Source organism: Aedes aegypti, chromosome 2 (assembly GCF_002204515.2).
Source record: "Aedes aegypti strain LVP_AGWG chromosome 2, AaegL5.0 Primary Assembly, whole genome shotgun sequence".
Taxonomy (NCBI): domain Eukaryota; kingdom Metazoa; phylum Arthropoda; class Insecta; order Diptera; family Culicidae; genus Aedes; species Aedes aegypti.
The window spans coordinates 268,304,829-268,327,322 of NC_035108.1; the positions used below are offsets into that span (position 1 = coordinate 268,304,829).

Sequence of the window (22,494 nt, forward strand, 5' to 3'; positions counted from 1 at the left end):
CCCTGTTCTTGATGCAAATCAAATGAACAAAGTGTTCCCCGATGGCTCAAAACAGCCGTCAAATTCGTTTCGTGTGACCTTCTCCGGATCAGCCTTACCAAGCGTCCTTGTGATTGGGCGTCTTCGATTACCCGTCCGTCTCTACGTACCGACGGTTATGCACTGTGAAAAGTGCCAGCAGTTGGGCCACACTGCACCTTACTGCAGCAACAAACCACGCTGCGGTAAGTGTGGCGAACAACATGCCGATGGTTCCTGCAATATGGAGCCAAGATGTACCTCTTGTGGCCAAGCTCCTCACGAGCTCAGTGCATGCCCGAAGTACCTAGAGCGGGAGAAACATACCATAAACTCCCTGAAACAACGGTCTAGGCGATCTTATGCAGATATGCTGAAAAAGATCGCTCCGACTGTTGTTCCATCGGCCCACTCTATAACCAGTAACAATATCTTCGCATCCCTGCCGGATAATGATCAATGCGATGACTCTGAGGATGGGGAAGAGTATACCATAATTGAAACAGGAACGAAAAGGAAGCGTGCGGTTACAAAACGGCACTTGAAGCAACAGGCTTCTCAGAACGTTCCTGTTGTTCAAAACTCTCCTCAAAACCCTTTGGCAAAATCAAGAAATGGCGGAAATACCAAAAAATCCTCACCTCCAGGTTTCAAATTTTCAGCTGGAGAATTTCCGTCACTTCCGGGAACATCTAAAACCCCAGTTGCCCCAGTTTTTCGCCCAGAAACTCAACCAACTCGTCAGCAGGAGCCAAACAGTGCTTCCGGTAAACTGACTCTTTCTGGGATAGTGGATTTCATCTTCGAAATGTTTCAGATTTCACCCGAAACGAGAAACCTAATCAACATGGCACTTTCTTTGGTGAAACCTTTTCTAAAGCAAATAGCTTCAAAGTGGCCGATTCTTGACTCGTTCATATCTTTCGATGGCTAACTTATCCAATGAGGTCGGAGATATGATCGAAGTGCTACAGTGGAATTGTAGAAGTCTTATAAAAAATATGGAGGCGTTCAAATTTTAGTACACAGCACTCGCTGTGACATATTTGCTCTTTGTGAAACATGGCTAACTTCTGATAAAAATATCTCTTTCCACGATTTTAATATTATTCGTCTGGATCGAGGGGATGGATATGGAGGGGTGCTCTTGGGGATTAATAAGCTCCACTCCTTTTACAGAATCGACTTCCCCTCGATGACAGGCATTGAAGTAGTTGCATGTCATATCACAGCTCGAGGGAAAAGCCTCAGCATAGCCAGTGTATACATACCGCCAAATGCTAGAGTATCTCGCAGAGACCTTGCCGGCAATATGCGAAGCTATGCCTGCGCCATGGTTGATCCTAGGAGATTTTAATTCTCACGGTACAGCCTGGGGGTCACCGAGGGACGACAATCGCGCAACTTTAATATATGATCTTTGCGACTACTTCAATCTGACAATCTTGAACACTGGGGAAGCAACACGAATAAAACCTCCAGATCCCCCAAGTATGTTAGACCTCTCAATCTGTTCGAATTCATTATCATTGGACTGCATGTGGAAAGTAATTCAGGATCCCCATGGTAGTGATCACCTGCCTATCAAAATTTCAGTTACCAATAATTCGTGTCGAACACACCAGATCGACGTAGCGTATGACCTCACGAAGCATATCGACTGGGGAAAATACGCTGAAGCGATCTCCGTAGGTGAGCAATCGGTCGATATACTTCCACCGCTGGAAGAATATCAATTCTTATCCGCGTTGATTATAAACAGTGCTCTTCAAGCTCAGCGTAAACCGGTTCCAGGATCTTCAGTACGACGTCGGCCGCCCACCCCGTGGTGGGATGGCGAATGCACCGGAGTCTATTGCGAAAGATCAGATGCGTTTAAAGAATATCGGAAACGTGGTACGCGCGATAACTACGATCGGTATTGTTCTCTTGACCGCAAGTTCAAGAGCCTCGTGAAAGCGAAGAAACGCGGTTACTGGAGAAACTTCGTCAACGGATTATCACGGGAAACTTCGATGCGAACCTTGTGGACGGTCGGTAGAAGAATGCGGAACGTACAATCGGTAAACGAGGATCGTGAAAGCTCTTCTCGATGGATATTCGACTTCGCCAAGAAAGTTTGCCCGGATTCTGTCCAAGTGCAAACGATCACACGAGATTATCCAGACGAAAGGAATGAAATGGACTCAACCAGGCGTTGCAGAATTCGCTCTCATTTGAGAATGAAGCACGATCAAAGCAAGCAAAGAAAAACATCCCATCTGTTGCGGTCCACGATCGTCATTGTATCGCAAGGTGTAACAAGTCTGATAAATGGAAGCAGCGAGCGAGAGCCCCAACGAGAGAGCGATGATAAATCCATTTTTCTCGCTAGTTTACCGTTGGGGATAGTTGTTTTTCTTTACTGGCACGATATACAATCCACGAACTTCCAATAACAACAGTATCCCCCAGGCTTGGAGCATGTTTAGAGGGGTTTTATCATGCACTACTATCCCCCCAATCTGATCAAACTTGTAGTAGTATACGATAAACAGTCTCTCATAATGTGCAGCATGTTATGATAGTTACAGAGAGCGATACGTGAGAGATTCTCTCAATTTTCTCAGGATTCAATTCCTGGACTCAACTTTTTCGATGGCAGAATTCTCACTTGCTCTCCTTTCATGTAACAATTCTGCCCCAGGTATGGACAGGATTAATTTCAACTTGCTCAAAAACCTCCCAGACGTCGCAAAGAGACGCTTGTTGAACTTATTCAATGCATTCTTGGAGAGCAACATTGTTCCGGATGATTGGAGACAAGTGAGAGTTATTGCCATCCAAAAACCAGGAAAGCCTGCTTCGGACTACAACTCGTACCGTCCTATTGCGATGTTGTCGTGTCTTCGAAAGTTGTTAGAGAAGATGATTCTCTTTCGGCTGGACAAATGGGTTGAATCGAATGGCCTTCTCTCAGATACTCAATTTGGATTCCGCAGAGGCAAAGGAACGAGCGATTGTCTTGCGTTGCTTTCTACTGAAATTCAACTGGCCTATGCTCAAAAAGAACAAATGGGCTCAGTCTTTTTGGATATTAAGGGGGCTTTTGATGCAGTTTGCGTAGATGTCCTTTCAGACAAACTCCACGAGTGTGGACTTTCCCCGATTTTGAACAACTACTTGTACAATTTGCTGTCTGAGAAGCATATGTTTTTCTCACATGGAAACTCGACAACTTTGCGAATAAGTTACATGGGTCTCCCCCAGGGCTCGTGTTTAAGTCCTCTTCTTTACAATTTTTACGTAAGAGATATTGATGATTGTCTCATGAGAAATTGCTCGTTAAGACAGCTTGCGGATGACGCCGTTGTTTCTGTCACAGGACCAGAGGCGGACGATTTGCAAGGACCGTTGCAAGATACTCTGGACAATTTGTCTGCATGGGCTGTGAAGCTGGGTATCGAATTCTCTCCGGAGAAAACTGAGTTAGTTGTCTTTTCTAGGAAGCGTAATCCTGCGGATCTAGAGCTTCAATTCATGGGTAAGGAACTCTCTCAAGGTTTATCACATATGTATTTAGGGGTCTGGTTTGATTCTAAATGCACCTGGGGAAAACAAATTAGATATCTGTATCAGAAGTGCCAACAACGAATCAACTTCATGCGTACACTCACAGGAACATGGTGGGGAGCCCACCCGGATGATCTGATAAAGCTATATCGCACCACGATTCTGTCGGTTCTTGAATACGGTAGTTTTTGCTTCCAATCCGCCGCGAAAACACACATTCTGAAGCTCCAGCGTATTCAGTATCGCTGTCTTCGGATCGCTTTAGGCTGTATGAACTCGACTCATACCATGAGCTTAGAGGTGTTAGCAGGAATACTGTCTTTATCAGATCGGTTCGTGGAATTGTCGTTAAGGTTCCTCATCCGCTGTGAAGTGTTAAACCCGTTGGTAATTTAAAATTTTGAGAAGCTAATCGAACGAAATCCTCAAACAAGATTTATGACATTGTACTACGCGTACATGACTCTGGAGGTTAACCCTTCTTTGAATCTTTCCAATCACGGTTGCTTCCCTGACTTCTCAAGTTCCGCTGTAGTTTTTGATCTGACCATGAAGCAAGATATCCGTGGAATACCAGATCTGCCTCGTTCGGAGCAAATACCAAAAATTTTTGCAAGCAAGTTCGGTCACGTCAGCTGCGATAGAAGGTTTTACACAGACGGGTCAAAAACAAATGATTCCACTGGATTTGGTGTATATAACGAGTTTCATAGCGCCGCATATAAACTTCAGAACCCTTGCTCCGTGTATATCGCAGAATTAACGGCTATACATTACGCATTAGAGCGAATTGCCTCTCTTCCCTCTGATCAATATTTCATTTTTACGGATAGCCTTAGCTCCATAGAGGCTATTCGTTCAATGAGGCCGGTAAAGCACTCTCCGTATTTCCTCGGTGAAATACGATCTACATTGAGTGCTCTATCGAATGAATCATATACTATCACCTTGGCCTGGGTCCCTTCGCATTGCTGAATTCGCATTGCTCGATTCCGGGCAATGAGAAAGCGGACTCGCTTGCCAAGGTGGGCGCTATGGAAGGCGATATTTATGATCGACAAATTGCCTTCAATGAATTTTTTTCAATGGCTCGTCAACATGCATTGGTCAGCTGGCAACAAAAGTGGGATGCCGGAGAATTGGGCAGGTGGTTACATTCCATTCTCCCGCGGGTATCGAAGAAGCCGTGGTTCAAGGGGTTGGACTTAAGCCGAGACTTTATTAAGGTAATGTGTCGTCTTATGTCCAATCACTACTCTCTAGGCTCTCACTTCTATCGAATAGGGCTCACAGATAGCAATCACTGCAGCTGCGGTGCAGGTTACCAAGATATCAACCACGTAGTTTGGGAATGCCCCGAATACGGTTTTGCCAGATCTGATTTTTGTGCATCCCTCAGGGCCCAAGGGAAACCAGAAAAGGAAGACATTAGGGATGTGTTGGGTAAACTTGACTTTGTGTACATGAAGCTTATGTACAATTTTTTGAAACAAGCTAACATTCTTGTTTAACTCCCCTTCCTTGTCGGTCCACTTGTCCACCTTGTGTCCCCTCGAAACCCGTCTTTTTGTATCGTTACAGGTTGTCATTGTCCACTCAACGTTCGACCAGCAGCAAAGCAAACACGTCACACCTTAAAGCTGCTGAATGTCAACGGAACGATCCCATTGTCCTATCCCTTCCTTTAAATTATTGTTACCCCTAACCTCGACCAAACCGCGAGTTTTTCGGTTCCCCAAAACTAACATAGAAAATTAAGAAAACACCATGAATTTGTAAATAAAATCAAAAGAACTCGGCTCCGTAATGCCTAATGGCGCATGAGCCTAATAAATAAATGATCAAGTAAAAAAAAAAAATCTCTAGTATGTATGTAATGTAATGTAGACTATTATTGTCATCAAACTATTATTACCATCATACTACAGTGATCCATGATGAAATATTATGAAGTATTCCTGAAGATTCCATATGCATATTTGATGCCTGAGTTTTGCAAGGAACCTTCTAGAGAAATTTAGCGAAAAACTCAAATCATTCTCGATTTTTAATCCTTGTAGTAATTTTAGACAAATACCAAGTGATTATGAATTTGTACAGTCATTTTTGATTTAGAGCCTGTAGTGGCACAATTAAAATAGAATACATAGCGAAATACTTGAACAAGTTCATGTAAAATCCCCAGAATAATTGTAGAGGTGCTGGTTAAAATCTCAGATGAGTTTGGAAGAAATATTTTGAAAAAATATCTAGAACAGGGACATTTTTTAAATTTTCAAAGTTTTGTGAAACATCATTATGAAATTTCTTGAAAAAAATATTCAGGATTTAATAATGAGAATTACAGAGATTCCCTAAGTAATTCCTATAGAAATCCGTATGGTAAAATCTCTGAGTATCCATCTAAAAATCCATCGAGGAATTTCTACAGGATTTTTTTTTTAAATTTTCGTGGTGGATTCCTCTGGGATTTTCTTTAGTAAATTCGACTACAATTCCTTCAAAGATTGCTACAGGAATCCCTCAAGTATTCTCACGAGAATTCATTCACGGATTCCTACGAAAAAAAAAACGGACATTCCTCTGGGAAATTGCTACATCTGACAATTTCTCTGGGGATTCCTCCGAGAATTTTCTCTTCCGGGATTCTACCAGAAGTTGATTCCCTTTAGGTATCCCTTTAGGTATAACTCCTGGGGAACTCCTGGAGGAACTTCTGGTAGTATCTCTGGGAAAACTCCTGGAGGAATCCATGGAGGAAGCTTTGGAGAAATATTTAGAGGAATACATGGAGGACCTCCAGGAGGAATCCATGGTGGGAATTTCTCATGAAGGAGGAGAGATTTCTTATTCAATCCTCCAGATTACCAAGAGTTCCCGGAGAAATTCCTGTAAGAACTACAGGAGGAATTGCTAAAGGAATTCCTGGGCCAATTCTTGAATAAACTCCTTAAGGTTTTCTTGAAGAAACTCCTGAGAGATTACCTGGAGTACTTCCTGAAGGAACTTTATGAGGAATTCCTGAAGGATTTCTTGAAAGAATTTCTGAAGGAACACCAGGAAGAATTCCTAAAGGAGTTCGAGGAGGATTTCCTTAAGGAACTCCAGGAATTATTGCTGAAGAAACTCCTGCAAGACTTCTGAAAGAACTCCAGAAAAAAAAACTTCTGGAGGAGTTTCTTAAGGAACTTCTGGAGGAATTCCTGATAAAACTCCTGAAGGAACTTTTGGAGAAATTTCTGTAGGATTTCTTGGAGGAATTACTGAAAAACTCCTGGAGGAATTCCTTGACGAATTATTTAAAGGACTTTTGGAGGAATTTCTGAAGAAACTCCTTAAAGAATCCATAAAAGAAGCCTTAAGTAAAAGTGTTGCAACGATTTCTTACTTTCTGATAAGAAAATATCCGGAGTAATAATAATATGGTATTCTCAAAGATTTTTTCGGGATTTTTTTATGGGAAATTCCTCTAGGTATTTTTAAAGGTTTTTTTCTTATCATTTTTTCTCCAATAGTTTCTACAGCAGTTTCATTGAAAATTTCTTCCAAAGATTGCTACGTAAAAACCTTCAAAGATTCCTATGAGAATTCTACGAAAATTTGTGTACAGACATTCCTCCGGGAGTTCATTAAGAATTTCCTTCAAGGATACATCCCGAAATTCCTTCAGCCCTTCTTCGAGGAGTTTCTTCAGGGATTCCTCCAGGAGTTACTCAAGGAATTTCTTCAGGACTTCCTCTAAGAATTCCTTCAGGATTTGCTTTAGGGATTTCTTAAGGATATCTTCTGGGAAATCCTCCTGAATTTTCCTCAGGAAATTTAAGGAGTTCCTAAAGGTATTCCTCTCGGAATTACTTCAAGGGTCCATCCAGGATATCTTTACCAGATTTCCTTCTCAATACTTATGAGCAAAGTTCATAATATTTTTGATTCTCAGAAGTTATTTTTTGATGATTTAGAAAAGTATTGTATTTTGCCATAAAAAAGTTTTGTTTGGAGACTGTTAGTATGTTGAAAAAATTGATTTTATCGAAATTTAATCGTGTGATTTCAACCAAATTATATCTGAAATAAAAGTTAAAGGCCTATTTTGCATGCTTGATGGATTAGATCACGAAAAAAATTTGATAAATCATACTTCAAATTTCATGTAAACATTAATTAAACCAGTGTTTTATACAACTTTGGCGACCTGTAGCTAAAAATCCTTCTGAGAACGGCATTAAATTCAGCAACCCCAAATCTACTAGAGACACATAATTTGATCCTTGAGACACGCAAAAATGTCATATTTGTTGCGGTGTGTAATATACCCATGAGTGTTTTTCCGAATTCCCATCAGGGATTCCTTCATAAATTCTTCCAAAAATCTCATCACGAGTTTTCACAGGATTTCCTCTTGGGGATTTTTCAGTTATTCATTTAGGGATGTTTCCACTTATTTCACTTATACCTGAAGAGACTCTTGAAGGAATCTCCTAGTGCCAGTTGGACATCGTCCTGTAGATGGGCTACATCGAGCCCGAAATCGGTCGACGAAAAAGGTAAATGATTAAATCCTTTTTATGTTTGTAAGAACAATAAGTGTTGTGTCCAGTCCCGCGTCGCGTCTTGTGAGTACCCTGAAGGGTTTCCTAGAGGAACTCTTGTAGGAATTTCTGAAGGAACTTCTGGAACAATCCCTAAAGGAACTCCTGGAAAAATTTCTGAAGGAACTCCTGTAGAAATTCCTGAAGAAACACCTGAATAAACTTTAGGAGAAATTCCTGAAGCTACTGCTGGAGGAATTCCTGAAAATAACCCTGAAGGAATTCCCGAAGGAACTCCTGGAAGAATGTTTGGAGTAACATTTGAAGGAATATCTGGAGGAAATACTGGAAGAATTTCCGAAGAACTTGCAGGAGGAATTCCTAAAAGAACTCCTGGAAAACATCCTGAAGAATTCCTGGAGGAATCCCCAGGAAACACCTGGAGGAATTCCTGAAGGGTTTCCTACAGGAACTCTTGCAGGAATTCCTGAAGGAGGATATCCTGAAGTAAATCATCGAAGATATCTTGAAAGATTTCCTGGAGTAAATCCTGAAGGAACGCCTGGAAGAATTCTTGAAGGCAATCATGGAGGAATTCCTGGAGGAATTGGTGAATGAAACCCTGGAGGATTTCCTTAAAGATCTCCTTGAGGAATTCCTGAAGGAACTCATGGAAGTATATTTGGAGGAATTCTTGGATGAATACCTGGAAGAACTCCTGGACTAATCTCAGAAGAAACTCTTTCAGAAATTCTTGGAGGAACTCCTGAAGATATTACTGAAGGAACTCCGTGATGAATTCCTAGAGATACTCCTGGAGAGGTTCCTGAAGGTACTCTTGGAAGAATTTTTAAAGGAAATCATGGAAGAATCTCTGGAGGAATTGTTGAATGAAACTCTGGAGTATTTCCTTAAAGATTTCCTGGAGTAGTTCCTGAAGGAACTCTTGGAAGAATTATCGAATGAACTCATGGAGGAATTCCTGGAGGAGTTCTTGAAGGAAAATCCGGGGGATTTGCCGGAACATCTCCTAAAGGAGTTTCTGAAAGCGCTCATGGAGGAATTCTTGAAGATATTCCTAGAGGATTTTCTTGAAGGAACTTCTGGAGGAATTCCAAAAGAAACTCCTGTCAGAATTCCTGAAAGGAGGAGGAGGAACTTCTGCAGGAATTCCTAAAGGAATCCCTTAGTAACTCCTGGAGGATTTTCTGAAGCAATTCCTGCAGGATTCCCTAGAAAAGCTCCTGGAGGAATTCCTGAAGGAACTCTTGGAGGAAGTTTAGGAGTACTTCCTGGAGGAACTCTTAGAGGAATTCCTGAAAGAACTTCTGTAGCACTTCCTGAAGGAACTCCTGGGGGAATTTATGTAGGTAGTTCTGGAAGAATTCCTGAAAGAACTTCTGGAGTCTCAATCACTATTTTTGATAGTATTACCAGAGATCGAGATGGTTGAACAAAGGCCAGGTTTTCCAGAATCGATAACCCTGCAGCTAATCTTTAAATTGTCCGTATCAACTACATTCTCAAGGAATTTACAGCAGTCAGCCAAGCACGTCACTGTTTATCCATGGAATCCTCCAACAACCTAAATTTCCAGTACCGGTGATATATATATAGTCAAAAATTAAATGAGCATGAGCATAAATGACCGTACAATTCGTAGTTGCTACTCCGTGATTGACCAGAACAATCGAAGTAGCACAGAGATTTAAAAAATGGGGCTTGGGAATATGCACAAATCGAGAGCTTAAAATATTTAAAAGTCAATAATGGCGCCGGCCACGTCCTTACGGTCATCGGGCAAGGAAAGGAATGTGAGTGTGACTACCGTTGTTACTAGAGACCGACATCAACTCTGCATATCCACGGTTGTCATGGAAAGGATATTGGGTTAGTGGAATAAGGTAGAGATCTGGGAGTCACCAATGTTTGGTGATGCAATCCAAGATATAATTGCGTCTAACCAGATTCGCGATATTATTCGATACTCGCATGTACGCCAAACAAGTGTTCATCACTCGCCCCCACAAGAGCAAGCGACGCGATCAATAGATCAAACACTATTAACGATCCGCGGCGGTTTTTCATTTCCCTACGCGAACGACGCGTGGCATGTTCAATCCTGCCCTCATTGCTTGCCCCCGCAGGAGCAAGCATGAAGGTCGAAGGATCAAATACTACTGACACTCGCGGCATTTTTTTACTACTACGGAACGACGCGCGACATGCTTGATCCTGCCCTCGTCACCCGCCTCCTCAGGAGCAAGCATCAAGGTCGAAGGATCACACACTACTCATATATATTCAAAAATTAAATAGAAAAACTAAGAATTTCCCAAAAAATTTGTACCGGGTATTAGCATTAGATATTCCCAAAATTAAACCACCACTTAAAACATCCTTCAAGAGTATTTCAAAAGAAAATCTAGAGTTATTCTTGAAGGTGATTTATTTGATGAGTGCATGGAAGAAGGGGCCCAGATAGCCGTAGCGGTAAACGCGCAGCTATTCAGCAAGACCAAGCTGAGGGTCGTGGGTTCGAATCCCACCGGTCGAGGATCTTTTCGGGTTGGAAATTTTCTCGACTTCCAGGGGCATAGAGTATCTTCGTACCTGCCACACGATATACGCATGCAAAAAATGGTCATTGGCACAGTAAGCTCTCAGTTAACAACTGTGGAAGTGCTCATAAGAACACTAAGCTGAGAAGCAGGCTCTGTCCCAGTGGGGACGTTAATGCCAGAAAGAAGAAGATGGAAGAATGTTTGAAAATTTTGTGGAGAATAATTGTATATTCTGGGAATGTTCTCTAGACAATAAGGAAACCTTATGAAATTTCTATGGGAGATTCCACAAGAACAAGCAGAAGAATAATTCATAATTAATAATTCAGAAATTAATATTAATACAGAGATCCCATATAAAATTGCTAGTGGAATACTGAAGATTTCGTTGAATGAATCTTACGGAAAACCCCTCTGGAATCACCGGGAGAATTTTTGGCCGTTTTCTAATAATTCTGGAGACATTCCATTATGGAATTATTGAAGTTATGTGTAATACCCTAATATGATACGGTAATCGCATACCGCAAGGAACTTGATTCCTAAAAATGATTCAAAATGTTTTCTAATCCAAATTTCAACCGCAATGCCCACACCGTAGATGAAACTGATTTTGCACAAATTTTTCACAGATGGAAATAGAACCAACAAAACTTCGACTTGGTTGAATTTATTCAAATTTGCGCACTAGTGCACGCAGCAGGCTCTGTCCCTATAGAGTCGTTAAGTAAAAAAATGTTATCGCAAAAAAATCAAAACTGCGTTTCATCTTCTTCACAAACGTTGATAAATAACAAAAATAAAAACAAATCACCTCACAAGTCACCTCTCTTCATATTGGTAATGCACAGAGAACTCACACGCCAGCTGCCAGCCGTGCATCCACCGGAGAGTTCCAAATATCGTCGCCGACGATATTTTTTGACAGCTCGGTAACACCCCGGTTTGACCCCGGGCCAGGCACGGTAGCTTTGGTGTGAACGCTCGAATATAAAATACATACATGAAAGTCATTCAAAACATAACCCGGTCGGGCCCCGGACGAGTCCCGGCCCCGGCCCGGCACGGCGCAATGAGAATAGCCCTTTATGAAATATCGGCCCTTGAATTAAATTGCAGCCTTTTTTGCTTGCTCGTCACCCAAATTCCGTTATTGGGAGGAGTTTGATACGGATCTGCATTGATGGCAAGGGCGACGTTGATGTAGTAAACTGTCCAAACAGATGCTATCAGTGTCGCAATGGTTGAGATTCACCTGCATTATCTTCATTATCATCAAAAGTTAGTTACTGTGAAGTGGTCGTAGAACACTAAGCTGAAAAGCAAGCTTTGCCCCAGTCAAATTATAATTTGCAGTCTTAAATAGGGTAGTTTGAACTTTTCATAATATTTTAAATTCATTTTAGACTTGTACATTTTTTTCATCTTACCTTCAAATCACTCTGAATATTGGTCAATCTCCGAACCATTTCTACCTCGGCAGATGTTGAATTTTCAGTGACTTTCAATGGTGAGATCGAATTTTGGATCCATAAACACCGCTTAGAGAGCTCTTGGTTGATAAGAACCGTGTTGTTGATTTCCTACAAAATAATGTCATGCCATTAGCAGAGCATAACACATTCACATAAATCATAATGTATCACCTGTTCCACTACCGTAGTCAGATAGGAATCCCGCAGCTCTTTGGAAAAGACATCTATTAAAATTTTCAGCAACGCAGAGAGTTCCTTCTCCGATTCATCCGCCGTTAGATTCTAAAATCTCACAAAACAACGTTACAATCCGTAGGCCGAACACATTCTACCGATAAATCACTCACCGAGTTATTTTTGACATTCAAACGGTAGCACGCCGGCTGTGACTTGTCGTCCAATGTGTACCACTTCTCCAGAATGGCTCGGTCCTCTGCCTTCAATTCGGCCGTTTGCAGCACCGTGGCAAAGTCCTGACTTTCTATTGTCAGCGGAAGTAACGGGTCTCCCAAGGTAGAGCTCAGGAACAGAATAGGAATTAAGTAGGAATCGCACGACTGGCGCGCGATCTCAGCCAAACAGTTTGCCGCCAAATCGTGTCCGCCTTGCGCCTCCAGAGGACCACTGAGCCACTTGGTCACATTGAAACTGTTTCCCTTGGTTGGTTCCACGTGCAAATCCGAAACGTGCAGCTCAAAACCTCGACTTTGACACTTTTGGACCAAACCCTTGAACACATCGCGCATCACGGTCTTCTCGGTTTGATACGCTGAAACAAAAAGAATTGGTTAGTTAAATCATGCAACTGAGATACTCGGATAAACTTACCATCGTCGGCAGCCAGAATGTAGAGCACAATTTTCTTGTATTTATCCGTGCGGCGGCTAGAAGCTGGTTTCCCGTACAGTGGCGTCAAGCTCTGAGGAAGGTTCTGCTGCATCAACGCAATATCACAAGGTGGTGAGGCAGCCATTGGGCTATTGGACGTTGAATCAGCTGAGCAATAGAAATATAATTAACGCAATAGTTTTTCTACCTATTGTGCAACGTTGTTACTTACCAGAGAGTGTTACCGATTGTACATTCTGCAATGCCTTCAGTTGCGCTTTGCTTGCTTCCGTAGAGCCACCTGTTGCCGCCGGATTGGCCGCTCCTCCTACACTGGCAGTCGAGTTGTTTGATACCGGCCCCGTTCCGGACCCATCGGATGTTACCTCCGGTGCTGCTAGTGGAGCTTCCTTCGTATCGTTGGATTTGGTTTTGTTCTTTTCGGCCAGCTGGTACGATGGCGATCTGTAATATGGTGAAGAAAAATGTGAACTCAATTAATGTACTATAAAAACAAGCTGCTCATAATAAATGAAAACCTGTAATCAGAAAGTAAAGATATTATCAAAATGGCCTTTTTTACCATCCCCTAAAATATGCCTTGTCTCAAACAAAATGAGGATACCTAAAGCAATAAAATATAACCATTTGAATGATCCTTGATTTCTTATCCAGTAACTTCCATCCCTATTTCTTCGCAGTGCCAGCCGAAGCACGAGAAACCTAAAGTCTAGGAGCTTTGGCAGTTTGCTCACTAAGAATTAAATTTGTTTCTGCAAATCTGGAGCGTCTTTATCCCATGTCAGGAGTGGCTCACAATAGTTGTTCCCATGTCAGAGGTGATGAATCATAGTCCGAGTAAAACAGTTTCCCACGTCACATTGTCAAAATCATCATAGGAGATCTAAACGTGATTTCTTGCCCTATCAGAAAAAAACTGCTGTTGAAATTTTGACAAATGCTCCATTCTTACTAGAGTCTTAAGAACGTTAAGAACATGCCGGTGGTTATGCTGCAACAAGGAACCCACAAAACGTGGAACGTTATGACTGGTAACGAAGTTGAGGTGGGTGTAGGAAGTTGAGGTAAAAGCAGCAGAATTATATTGAGCTGTTTGGTAATCCAATCCGCATGGTTATGAAATTAATTAACTTATTACGCGTGGTAAAGATGGACAAATTTTGATGAAATTATGAAAAAAAACACGTGCTCGGCTGGGATTTGAACACAGGACTCTTGTATGTTAGACGAGCGCTTTACCAACACGTCTAGCATACAAGAGTCCTGGGTTCAAATCCCAGCCGAGCACGTGGATTTTTTCCATAATTTCACCCATAATTTATCCATCTTCACCACGCGTAATGAGTTAATTAATTTGTCTACGTCAATTTAACGGACGATGGAAACCATGGAAACTTTAAAGGAAAGTAAGGATAGTTGAGGAAGCAAAAGCCGGCCTGATGTGAAATGCACTTAAGACAAATAAAAGAAGCAATATTACGGGAGACGGGAATACTTTCGAACACTTTCCTCCAAAAACGAAAAGTGTAAATAAACAAACGTCAAAATGTGCTTCTCTTGAATAAAACCAACAAATCTTATCACGTTCTTCGAGAAGATCAGTTTGTCTTCATCAAGATCGCCTAAAGCCTAAGAATTCTTAAGTGATACTTATTGCACTTGCACGAGTTCAGCAATTTTTTGTTGATTACGACCAATCGCTAGAATTTCGCTGTTTTGATCACTAGATTTGTGCTTTTGAAAATTTAGAGGTGGTTTTAGTTCATCTTCACCTTATGATGTTTTTGACTTATAGTGGATGGCGAAACAGTTTTTAAAACTTCACATAGTGTCAAAATCTCAACCATTGTTGAACTTCCGTGTTCCTCTAATATTTTTAGGAAAGCGCTCAGCATTTGGGCTAACATTTTGTAATAGGGAGGTTAAAAATATTCTGTCGATGAAAGTTTCATACAACTTCGATAATAATCGAAAGTTTGGCACCGTGATACAGAATTGGGAATATTTTACCAGATTTATCAAAATTTTGAATATTTCCGAGAGTGGTGACAAAGGTGTAAAAAAGAATATTCCGCTACAGATACTCGGTCAGTTGTTCGAACTAAAACAAAAGTCGGAAAATTTTCCAACCAAAGTAATTCTTTCGTTTCCAAGCAAAATTTTGAAATATCAAATACAGTTCGTCTTCAAGCAAAGAATTTTAATATATTTGACAAAAAAAACATAGAGTTGCATTTAGATGAAAAATTGTCATAGTTTAACGTTGAAATAAATGTTTTGCTCAATCAAATAAAACAAATATTTTCAAATTAGAATAAAAATTTAAAAATTAAATCTAAATTATTGAAAGATTAACCCATACAAATCTTACTTCACGTTTTTCGTAGGAATGATTTAAGTGTGTAAAAACGAGATTTCAAACGGAGTAATGATGAAGGACAGGTGTTTCGCGCAACAATTTTATTCCAAAAAGTGCTCCGCGAGGTAAAAAGGCTGAAAACCACTGGCCTAGGCTACTTTAGCTACATGCGTTGTGCTGTATGCACTGGACTCTCCCCGAAAAAATACCGTAAGGGTGTTTCAGGGAGATAAGGGTCTGAGGTCAAGGGTAATGTCGGTGCACTGTACACCACTTGAGCAATTCAACAATAATTGCTCCTGCTTACAGAACGTTTGACACTGATAGCATAGCATAGACTGACTGTACATGTCAATGATTGCTACTCTGTGATTGATCGGAACTGGTAGGAATTGCACTTCGAACCAAATAAATAAGGAATGAGACTTTCCGCTTACTCTCGAAGTGCAAATATAAGAAGATCTCATATTATTGATCAATAACAGCGCCAGCCAAGTCCTCACAGTCAGTTGGGTTGGGGAAGGAATGTTAGGGTGTAATGATTGTTGTTTCTAGAAACCGAGAATACCTCTGCATCTCCACAATCGCCACGGGAAGGATTGTTATTAGTGAGGAAGGAAAAAGATCTGGGAGTCACCTTTGGTCGGTGATGCGATCCACGGATAAGGGGGAAATATACACTCTTAAAAATAATGAAAATTACTCAGGAAGGAATTCTGGTTATGACTGAATGACACATGATGTATGTGATGGAACGACACAAATGTAATGTGATGGAACGACAAAAAATGTAATTTAACATGTTAAAGGACACGAAAACGATGGAACTGTGGTCGACATTTCCCGAATCAGACACTAACGTATTTGAAATTCGAAACAAATTTACGTCATTCGGCTCGCTTCTTTTATGTGCATCCCAAAAGATGTAAATCACATTATTTTTTGGTACTGTGTACGAAAAAAAAAGCTTAATACTATTTTAGCATTTTTTCTCGCGGTGAAAATATAAAAGATTAAGTATATATGTCGATATTCGCAATATCGAACTAATCCTCCTTACAGAAAGTTTTACACTGATGGTTCAAAAACAAAAGATTTCACTGGGTTTGGTGTATATACCATCATCTTATTTTGGGTCCCTTCTCATTGCTCCATACCAAGCAATAAGAAAACGAACTCTCTTGCTAAGGTGGGCGCCATGAAAGGCGATATTTATGACAGAAACATCGCTTTCAACGTATTTTCCTCAATTGTTCGTCAACTTGCTTCGATCAGTTGGCAACAAAGATGGATAATAAGGGAGAATTAGACCGATGGTTACATTCCATTCTCAAACAGGTATCGAAAAAAACCATGATTCAAGGGGTTAGACCACAGTCGAGGTTTTATCAAGGTAATGTATCGACTGATGTCTAATCACTACGCTCTAGGCTCGCATTCCCATCGAATAGGCAGTGTCGTAGCGTGCGATTGGCCAGGTTGACCCCCGCCAAGAGTGCTAGCCTTTGGAGGGTTCTTCTTTTTCTTCTTGGCATTACGTTCTCACTGAGACAAAGCCTGCTTCTCAGCTTAGTGTTCTTATGAGCACTTCCACAGTTATTAACTGAGAGCTTTCGTTGTCAAATTTTGCCATTTATGCATTTGTATATCGTGTAGCAGGTACGACATTCGCACAGAGTCCTGTGGAAAATTTCAAAATATGTAATTTTAAATTCTCATAAAATCCTGGAAGCGAAGTCCTAAGTAGGTTCCACATATAATTTTATAACAGTAAGGTGCAGTTGAGTGAAAAGCATTGAATAATGATATCACTGTGGAACACGTTTTTGTCTCAAGCATCAAAATACCGCTATTTACTTAATTAGGTGTTACTTATTCCATTGCCGTTTTCAGAAATATCATAGCACGTCTTGTTTTTAATATATTGGCTGTTGAAAATGCAAAATTTGACTATATCATTTAACTTGCATGCAAGTTTTCCATCTTGTATAGCAATTTATTTTCCACAGCTTTATAGCTTGATTTGCTACAGAATTCAAACTTCATGTGTATAACAATACTTGTCAGCAAAGTTCATAATACAATCGATGCTCAAAAGTTATTTTTTGGTGTTTTAGAAAAGTATTGTATTTTGACATATAAGAGAAACGAGGAGTTTTGAATGGAGACTGTAGCATGTTGAAAAAATCGATTTATAAATTTATAAATTTTTGTGTATTTTTTCGTTATCCGGTACCAACTGAGCATATTTCTCCCTTATTAGAAATTCGAATTATCGATGTACACAAAGGTTTTGGACAATTTTTGAGGAAACTTAAAACTTGTAGGAAATACTTCAAATGTTATTTGATTGGTCTTAACCTGTCTTCAGAGAAATTTCCACAACAAAAACTTATGCAAAATTATAAAAAATGAAAACGAATACCCTGAAAACTTCTCTTTCCAAATTTAACTAATATTGCGCATTTCTTTAACCACTGGACTATCGCAGACGGTCTTACAAGTGCGAAGACGCTAAGAAAAGTGCGCGATTGCACAAAATCGAGTCGATGTCTTCAGCGGGTTTATTCTTCGCAATCCTAATAATAAGTGCTCTGGAGACACCAACAATATACGATGCAATCCCGCAACTATAGTCGCTTTTTCGCACTTATTAAGCCACACTTTGCAGTCCAGTAGTGAAAATAGTACACAATACTATTGTGAATTGTGAAATCATGCGGGTTTCCCAATCCCCAATCTTTTTTAAATTGGTCTTTCACCTTTTGCGACACAGCCCAGTCGAAAAATTGTTTGGCGTTATTAATTTCTGCTAACTTTCTAATACTAGCATCTCTAGCCATTCGCTTATTTTTGTTTTTCCGATGCTTCGATTGAAATATGGGTTTTCAAAGAAAAGGCTTATATGGTCATTTTTCACAAAATTGGCCATAACTCAAAAACGAAAAAAAAGTACATTTCACAAATTTCAGCGATTATTTTGAAATTACCTTCTCAAAAATATATTTTTGAAAGTTTTCCACTAATTGGAACATAGTTTTTCCAGCTTTTCTTTACAAGTTTTCTCAACGGTGAAAAATTTTGTGGAAAACTGTTTCCAGTTAATATATTTTTTTTATTCCTGAGAAAATTTGCTTTCATTTTCATAAAAAAAAACTTTGTTTCTACGATGCTTCTTTCTTGAGTTATTATTTTTCAAAGAAAGGCTCAAAATGGCACATTTGCACATTTTTTACAAAATTGGCCATAACTCAAAAACGAAAAATAAGTACATTTCAAAAATTTCGGTCGAAAGATAAAAGGTCGAAAGAACAAAAGGTCGAAAACGATTTGCATGGTGGGAAATTTTTCCTTCTTTGAAAAAAGATTTTCGACCTTTGGTCCCTTCTTTTTTGTTCTTCAACCTTTTGTAGGGAATATTACTCTGAGAAAAATGACTAGTAGATTCACTGAGTAGAAATAAGTGGTGACAATCTTATTTTATTATGGTTTTTACATTACCATAACAAGGAATACCTCTTTTGTAAAATGGTATAAACAATCTAGGCGTTGTGAAGCATTGCATTTGCCACCGAAAAGTGAATCTTGTAGGAGACTGTAGAAGAAGCCTAAGGTAACTTTACTCTTAAATATTCACTACAATAATGACTATGGAAAGTAAGACGCTGAAATTGATCATGATATCATGATCATGGTACACTTGCTAGTTTCGCGAAATTGTTGAACAGACAAGGAAAGTGACGTTTTTTAAGGATATATGAATGTAAACCCGACCAGACGGAAGAAACAAGATTATAACAAAATGTGTTTCCCTGATATGATTTTTTTATATCACCCGTTGTTATAAAACATGTACCGTTAGTAGTTAAAATAACAAAAATTCTAACAAAATTTGTACCAAATTAAACTAAAATGCAACAAACTCTGTTACAATTATATCAAAATTATTACAGAATGTGTTGCAAAAATGTTACAAAATAACAAAATTATTGCAAACTATGTTACTGTTTTTGACATTGGATGTTATTTGCAACAAACTTTTAAATGCGATGTCAAAAATATAACAAATGTTGTTATAAATGTGTTACTAAAAATATAACAAGATGAGAACAAAGCTATCTTGATAACAACATTTTATCAACTTCTGTTATTTTTAACTGCTGCTGATAGGAATGTGTTATAATCTTGTTATGTGGTTCTGGTCGGGAAGACCTGAAATTAACTAGAGCTACTACTAAACAGCCTAATTTTGTTAAGACTTGACGACAATTGACATTTAAGACTCTAATCTTACGTAAAAGACAGGAGTAATCAGAATAGCACTTAAATGACAAATTATTCAAAATCATTTCGACTAGACAGTATTAGTAATGACACTACAAAAAAATCTTATGGAGCTGCTGATTTTCACAATGCTTCCTTTTCTCAGAATCAAGGAAATATGGGTATTTAAACAAATTAAATATGGGTATTTTAAAAAAAAACTACCACTTCACAATACTAATAAAAAACAGTGTTCATGTGGGCACCATAGCCTAGTCCGTCTGAGTATTGGTCCTGGTAGAGGGGAAACTTGGTAAAAGCCAGACCGAGGGTTCAGCCTTGACAAGTTAAGCTGTCAGGCAGCTCCAACTAAAAACCATAAAAAAAAATGCTCAGAAAATTCGAAAATATGTAATATTTTATAAAACCACTTACATGTTCATCCAATAGTTCAATGTATTGAAAAAAATTGCCTTTGACAAATTCTTACAGAATAGATTTTCAATAAAACACTTTATATTTTTTTCTGATACAATTCTTGTAAACTCGTATAAAAAAAACCATAGTTGGTTATTGGCCAGAATAAGCCAGGGCACGGAGAGTTCGCCATGGGCACCCTGAAATCACGCTATGACCCTGCGAATAGGGCTCACAAATAGCAATAATTGTAGATGTGATGCAGGCTATCAAGATATCAATCACGTGGTGTGGGAATGCCCCAAATACGCCAAATCTTTTATTTTGTACACCTCCAGAATAGGAGTTAGAGTTGTTCTGGGTAAACTGGACCTCAAGTATATGGACCCGAGGAGGAACAAATAACTCCCCAATAACTTATGCATACCATGTTTTGGTATCATACCAAAATTAGGTATTGTTCAGTTGTCAATATCTCAATTTGGTATTATAATGGTATTGAAAAAAATCTGTGAAATAATTAAAAATACTTCATTGATGTATTAAACAGCTATTGAGGTCTGCTGGAGGTTTTGAAATACTAATGAAAAATTTCACTTTTATATGAAAATTCATCAAGTATTATTGAGCTATTACAATACCTGATTTAGTTATCAATTTGGTGTTCGTAGAATATGCTTGAGATATCATTTGAGGTATTTTACCTCTTATGCAGGGCTCATTCATACCTCATTCAGGTTGTAAGTATTGGAAATTATCTGGTATAGAATACCTTAGTTTGGTATTTAGAAGTTATTTTCTTCTGCTCGAGAGGCCTTGAAAATAAATGAAGAAGTAAGAACAAAAGGTGTTAACTCATTATATGCCATGGAAGGTCTGTTATATCTTGAGGCGTTCACCAGCATTCAATTTCCAATTGGTTCTAGTTTATTTGAAAAATGTTAATATCAATACAACTTCATACCGTACAAGATTACAGACGACAGAAAAAATATGATTTGGACATGTTCTCGGCAAATCCGGAACTTCTCCGGTATCCGGTAAGATACTGAAATTAAACCCAATTTTCCATCGAATGCTTGCAAATGCATCCAATTTCATCCATTTTGAAAAATTAATAAGCATTTGTCCATCCTCTGTATAGAGGTTTAAAAATAAATGATTTTTTTTTTTCAGATAAATTTAAGCAGATCAGTAATAAAACAGTCATGATAAAAAGGAAGCAATGACAAATTGTAACACTGCGGAACACGTTTTTGTCTCAAAATATCGCTATTTACTTAATTAAGGGTTGCTGAATCCATTGCCGTTTTCAGAAATACCATAGCACGTCTAATGTTCGAGATACTGGCTGTTGAAATGCAGAACTTTACTATTTCAGCCTACTTGCATGCAAATTTGCCACTATGTGTGGCAACAGATATGCGACAGATATTAAACTTCATGTGTTAAATAATGCTTATGCACAAAGTTCATAATATTTAAGATGCTTAAAGGTTTATGGTTTAGAAAGGTATCGTAGTTTCCTATATAAAAGAACAAAGAATTATTTATGGAGATAGCAAGCATGTTGAAAAAATCGATTTACCGTTTTGTCTCAAATTCCGAACAGACTCATATTCCGAACACTCAGTTTTTGTATGGCGATTTGGTTGAAATGTTTCGCTGAAATATGTCACCAAATAACAAGGAAATGGCGGTCTATTGAAATTTAATTTTACCGTCTCCAATATAATTTATACCGCGGGAGTAGTGATGATTCTCTAGTTTGAGACCAGTAGAACAAGCTCAGATAAATTTATTTGCGAAATTATTAATTTGAATACGATTTATTAGTGGTGTTCGGAATATGAATCAAAGTGTTCGGAATATGAGACAGAATGAACACAGTGTTCGGCATTTGAATCAAAATGTTGTTCCATACTTTTACGTAAAAACAATACTAAAACTCATTAAATCAACATTACTATTGTCACATCCAACAGCTAACAATTAGACTTTGCGAAGAAATTGGAATTTACACAAATATCAGCTAATTTATACCAATCAGATGCATTTGAAGTCACTGTTGGCCTTAAGTGTTCGGAATATGAGTCAAAACGGTATTCAAAATTAAACCTTGCCATTGAAACCAAATTATATCCTACATGTAAGTTGAAATCCTTCTCTGCATGCTAATAATAATTCTAAAAAAATGATAATTCATACTTCAAATTTCATGTAAACATCAATGCAACCAGTATTCTATACAACTTTGGTGAATGTAGCTCAACATGACATGGTGGAACAGTTCTGAGAACGGCATCAGATTCAGCGACCCATAATCTACAAGAGACATATAATTTGATGCTTGAGACACGCAAAAATTTCATTTGTATTACGCTGTATAAGCCTTAAAACTAAACCTTAAAAATCGTTTTCCATATAAAATTCAATAATTCACTCTACCCACTGTTGCTTACGCTTAA

General features: G+C 39.0%; 1 protein-coding gene across 3 annotated transcripts in view; it reads right to left on the reverse strand.

Annotated features, from left to right (window-relative positions):
• Positions 1 to 22,494, reverse strand: part of LOC5571728 — an 84,318-nt gene that overhangs the window by 19,165 nt on the left and 42,659 nt on the right. For all 3 annotated transcript variants that reach the window (XM_021845032.1, XM_021845033.1, XM_021845034.1), the window contains exons 3-7: positions 13,199 to 13,431; positions 12,967 to 13,134; positions 12,486 to 12,907; positions 12,310 to 12,420; positions 12,094 to 12,246 (exon numbers count right to left, since the gene is read on the reverse strand). In XM_021845032.1, coding sequence (XP_021700724.1) covers positions 12,094 to 12,246; positions 12,310 to 12,420; positions 12,486 to 12,907; positions 12,967 to 13,134; positions 13,199 to 13,431 — 1,087 coding nt within the window. The remainder of the gene's footprint in view (positions 1 to 12,093; positions 12,247 to 12,309; positions 12,421 to 12,485; positions 12,908 to 12,966; positions 13,135 to 13,198; positions 13,432 to 22,494) is intronic.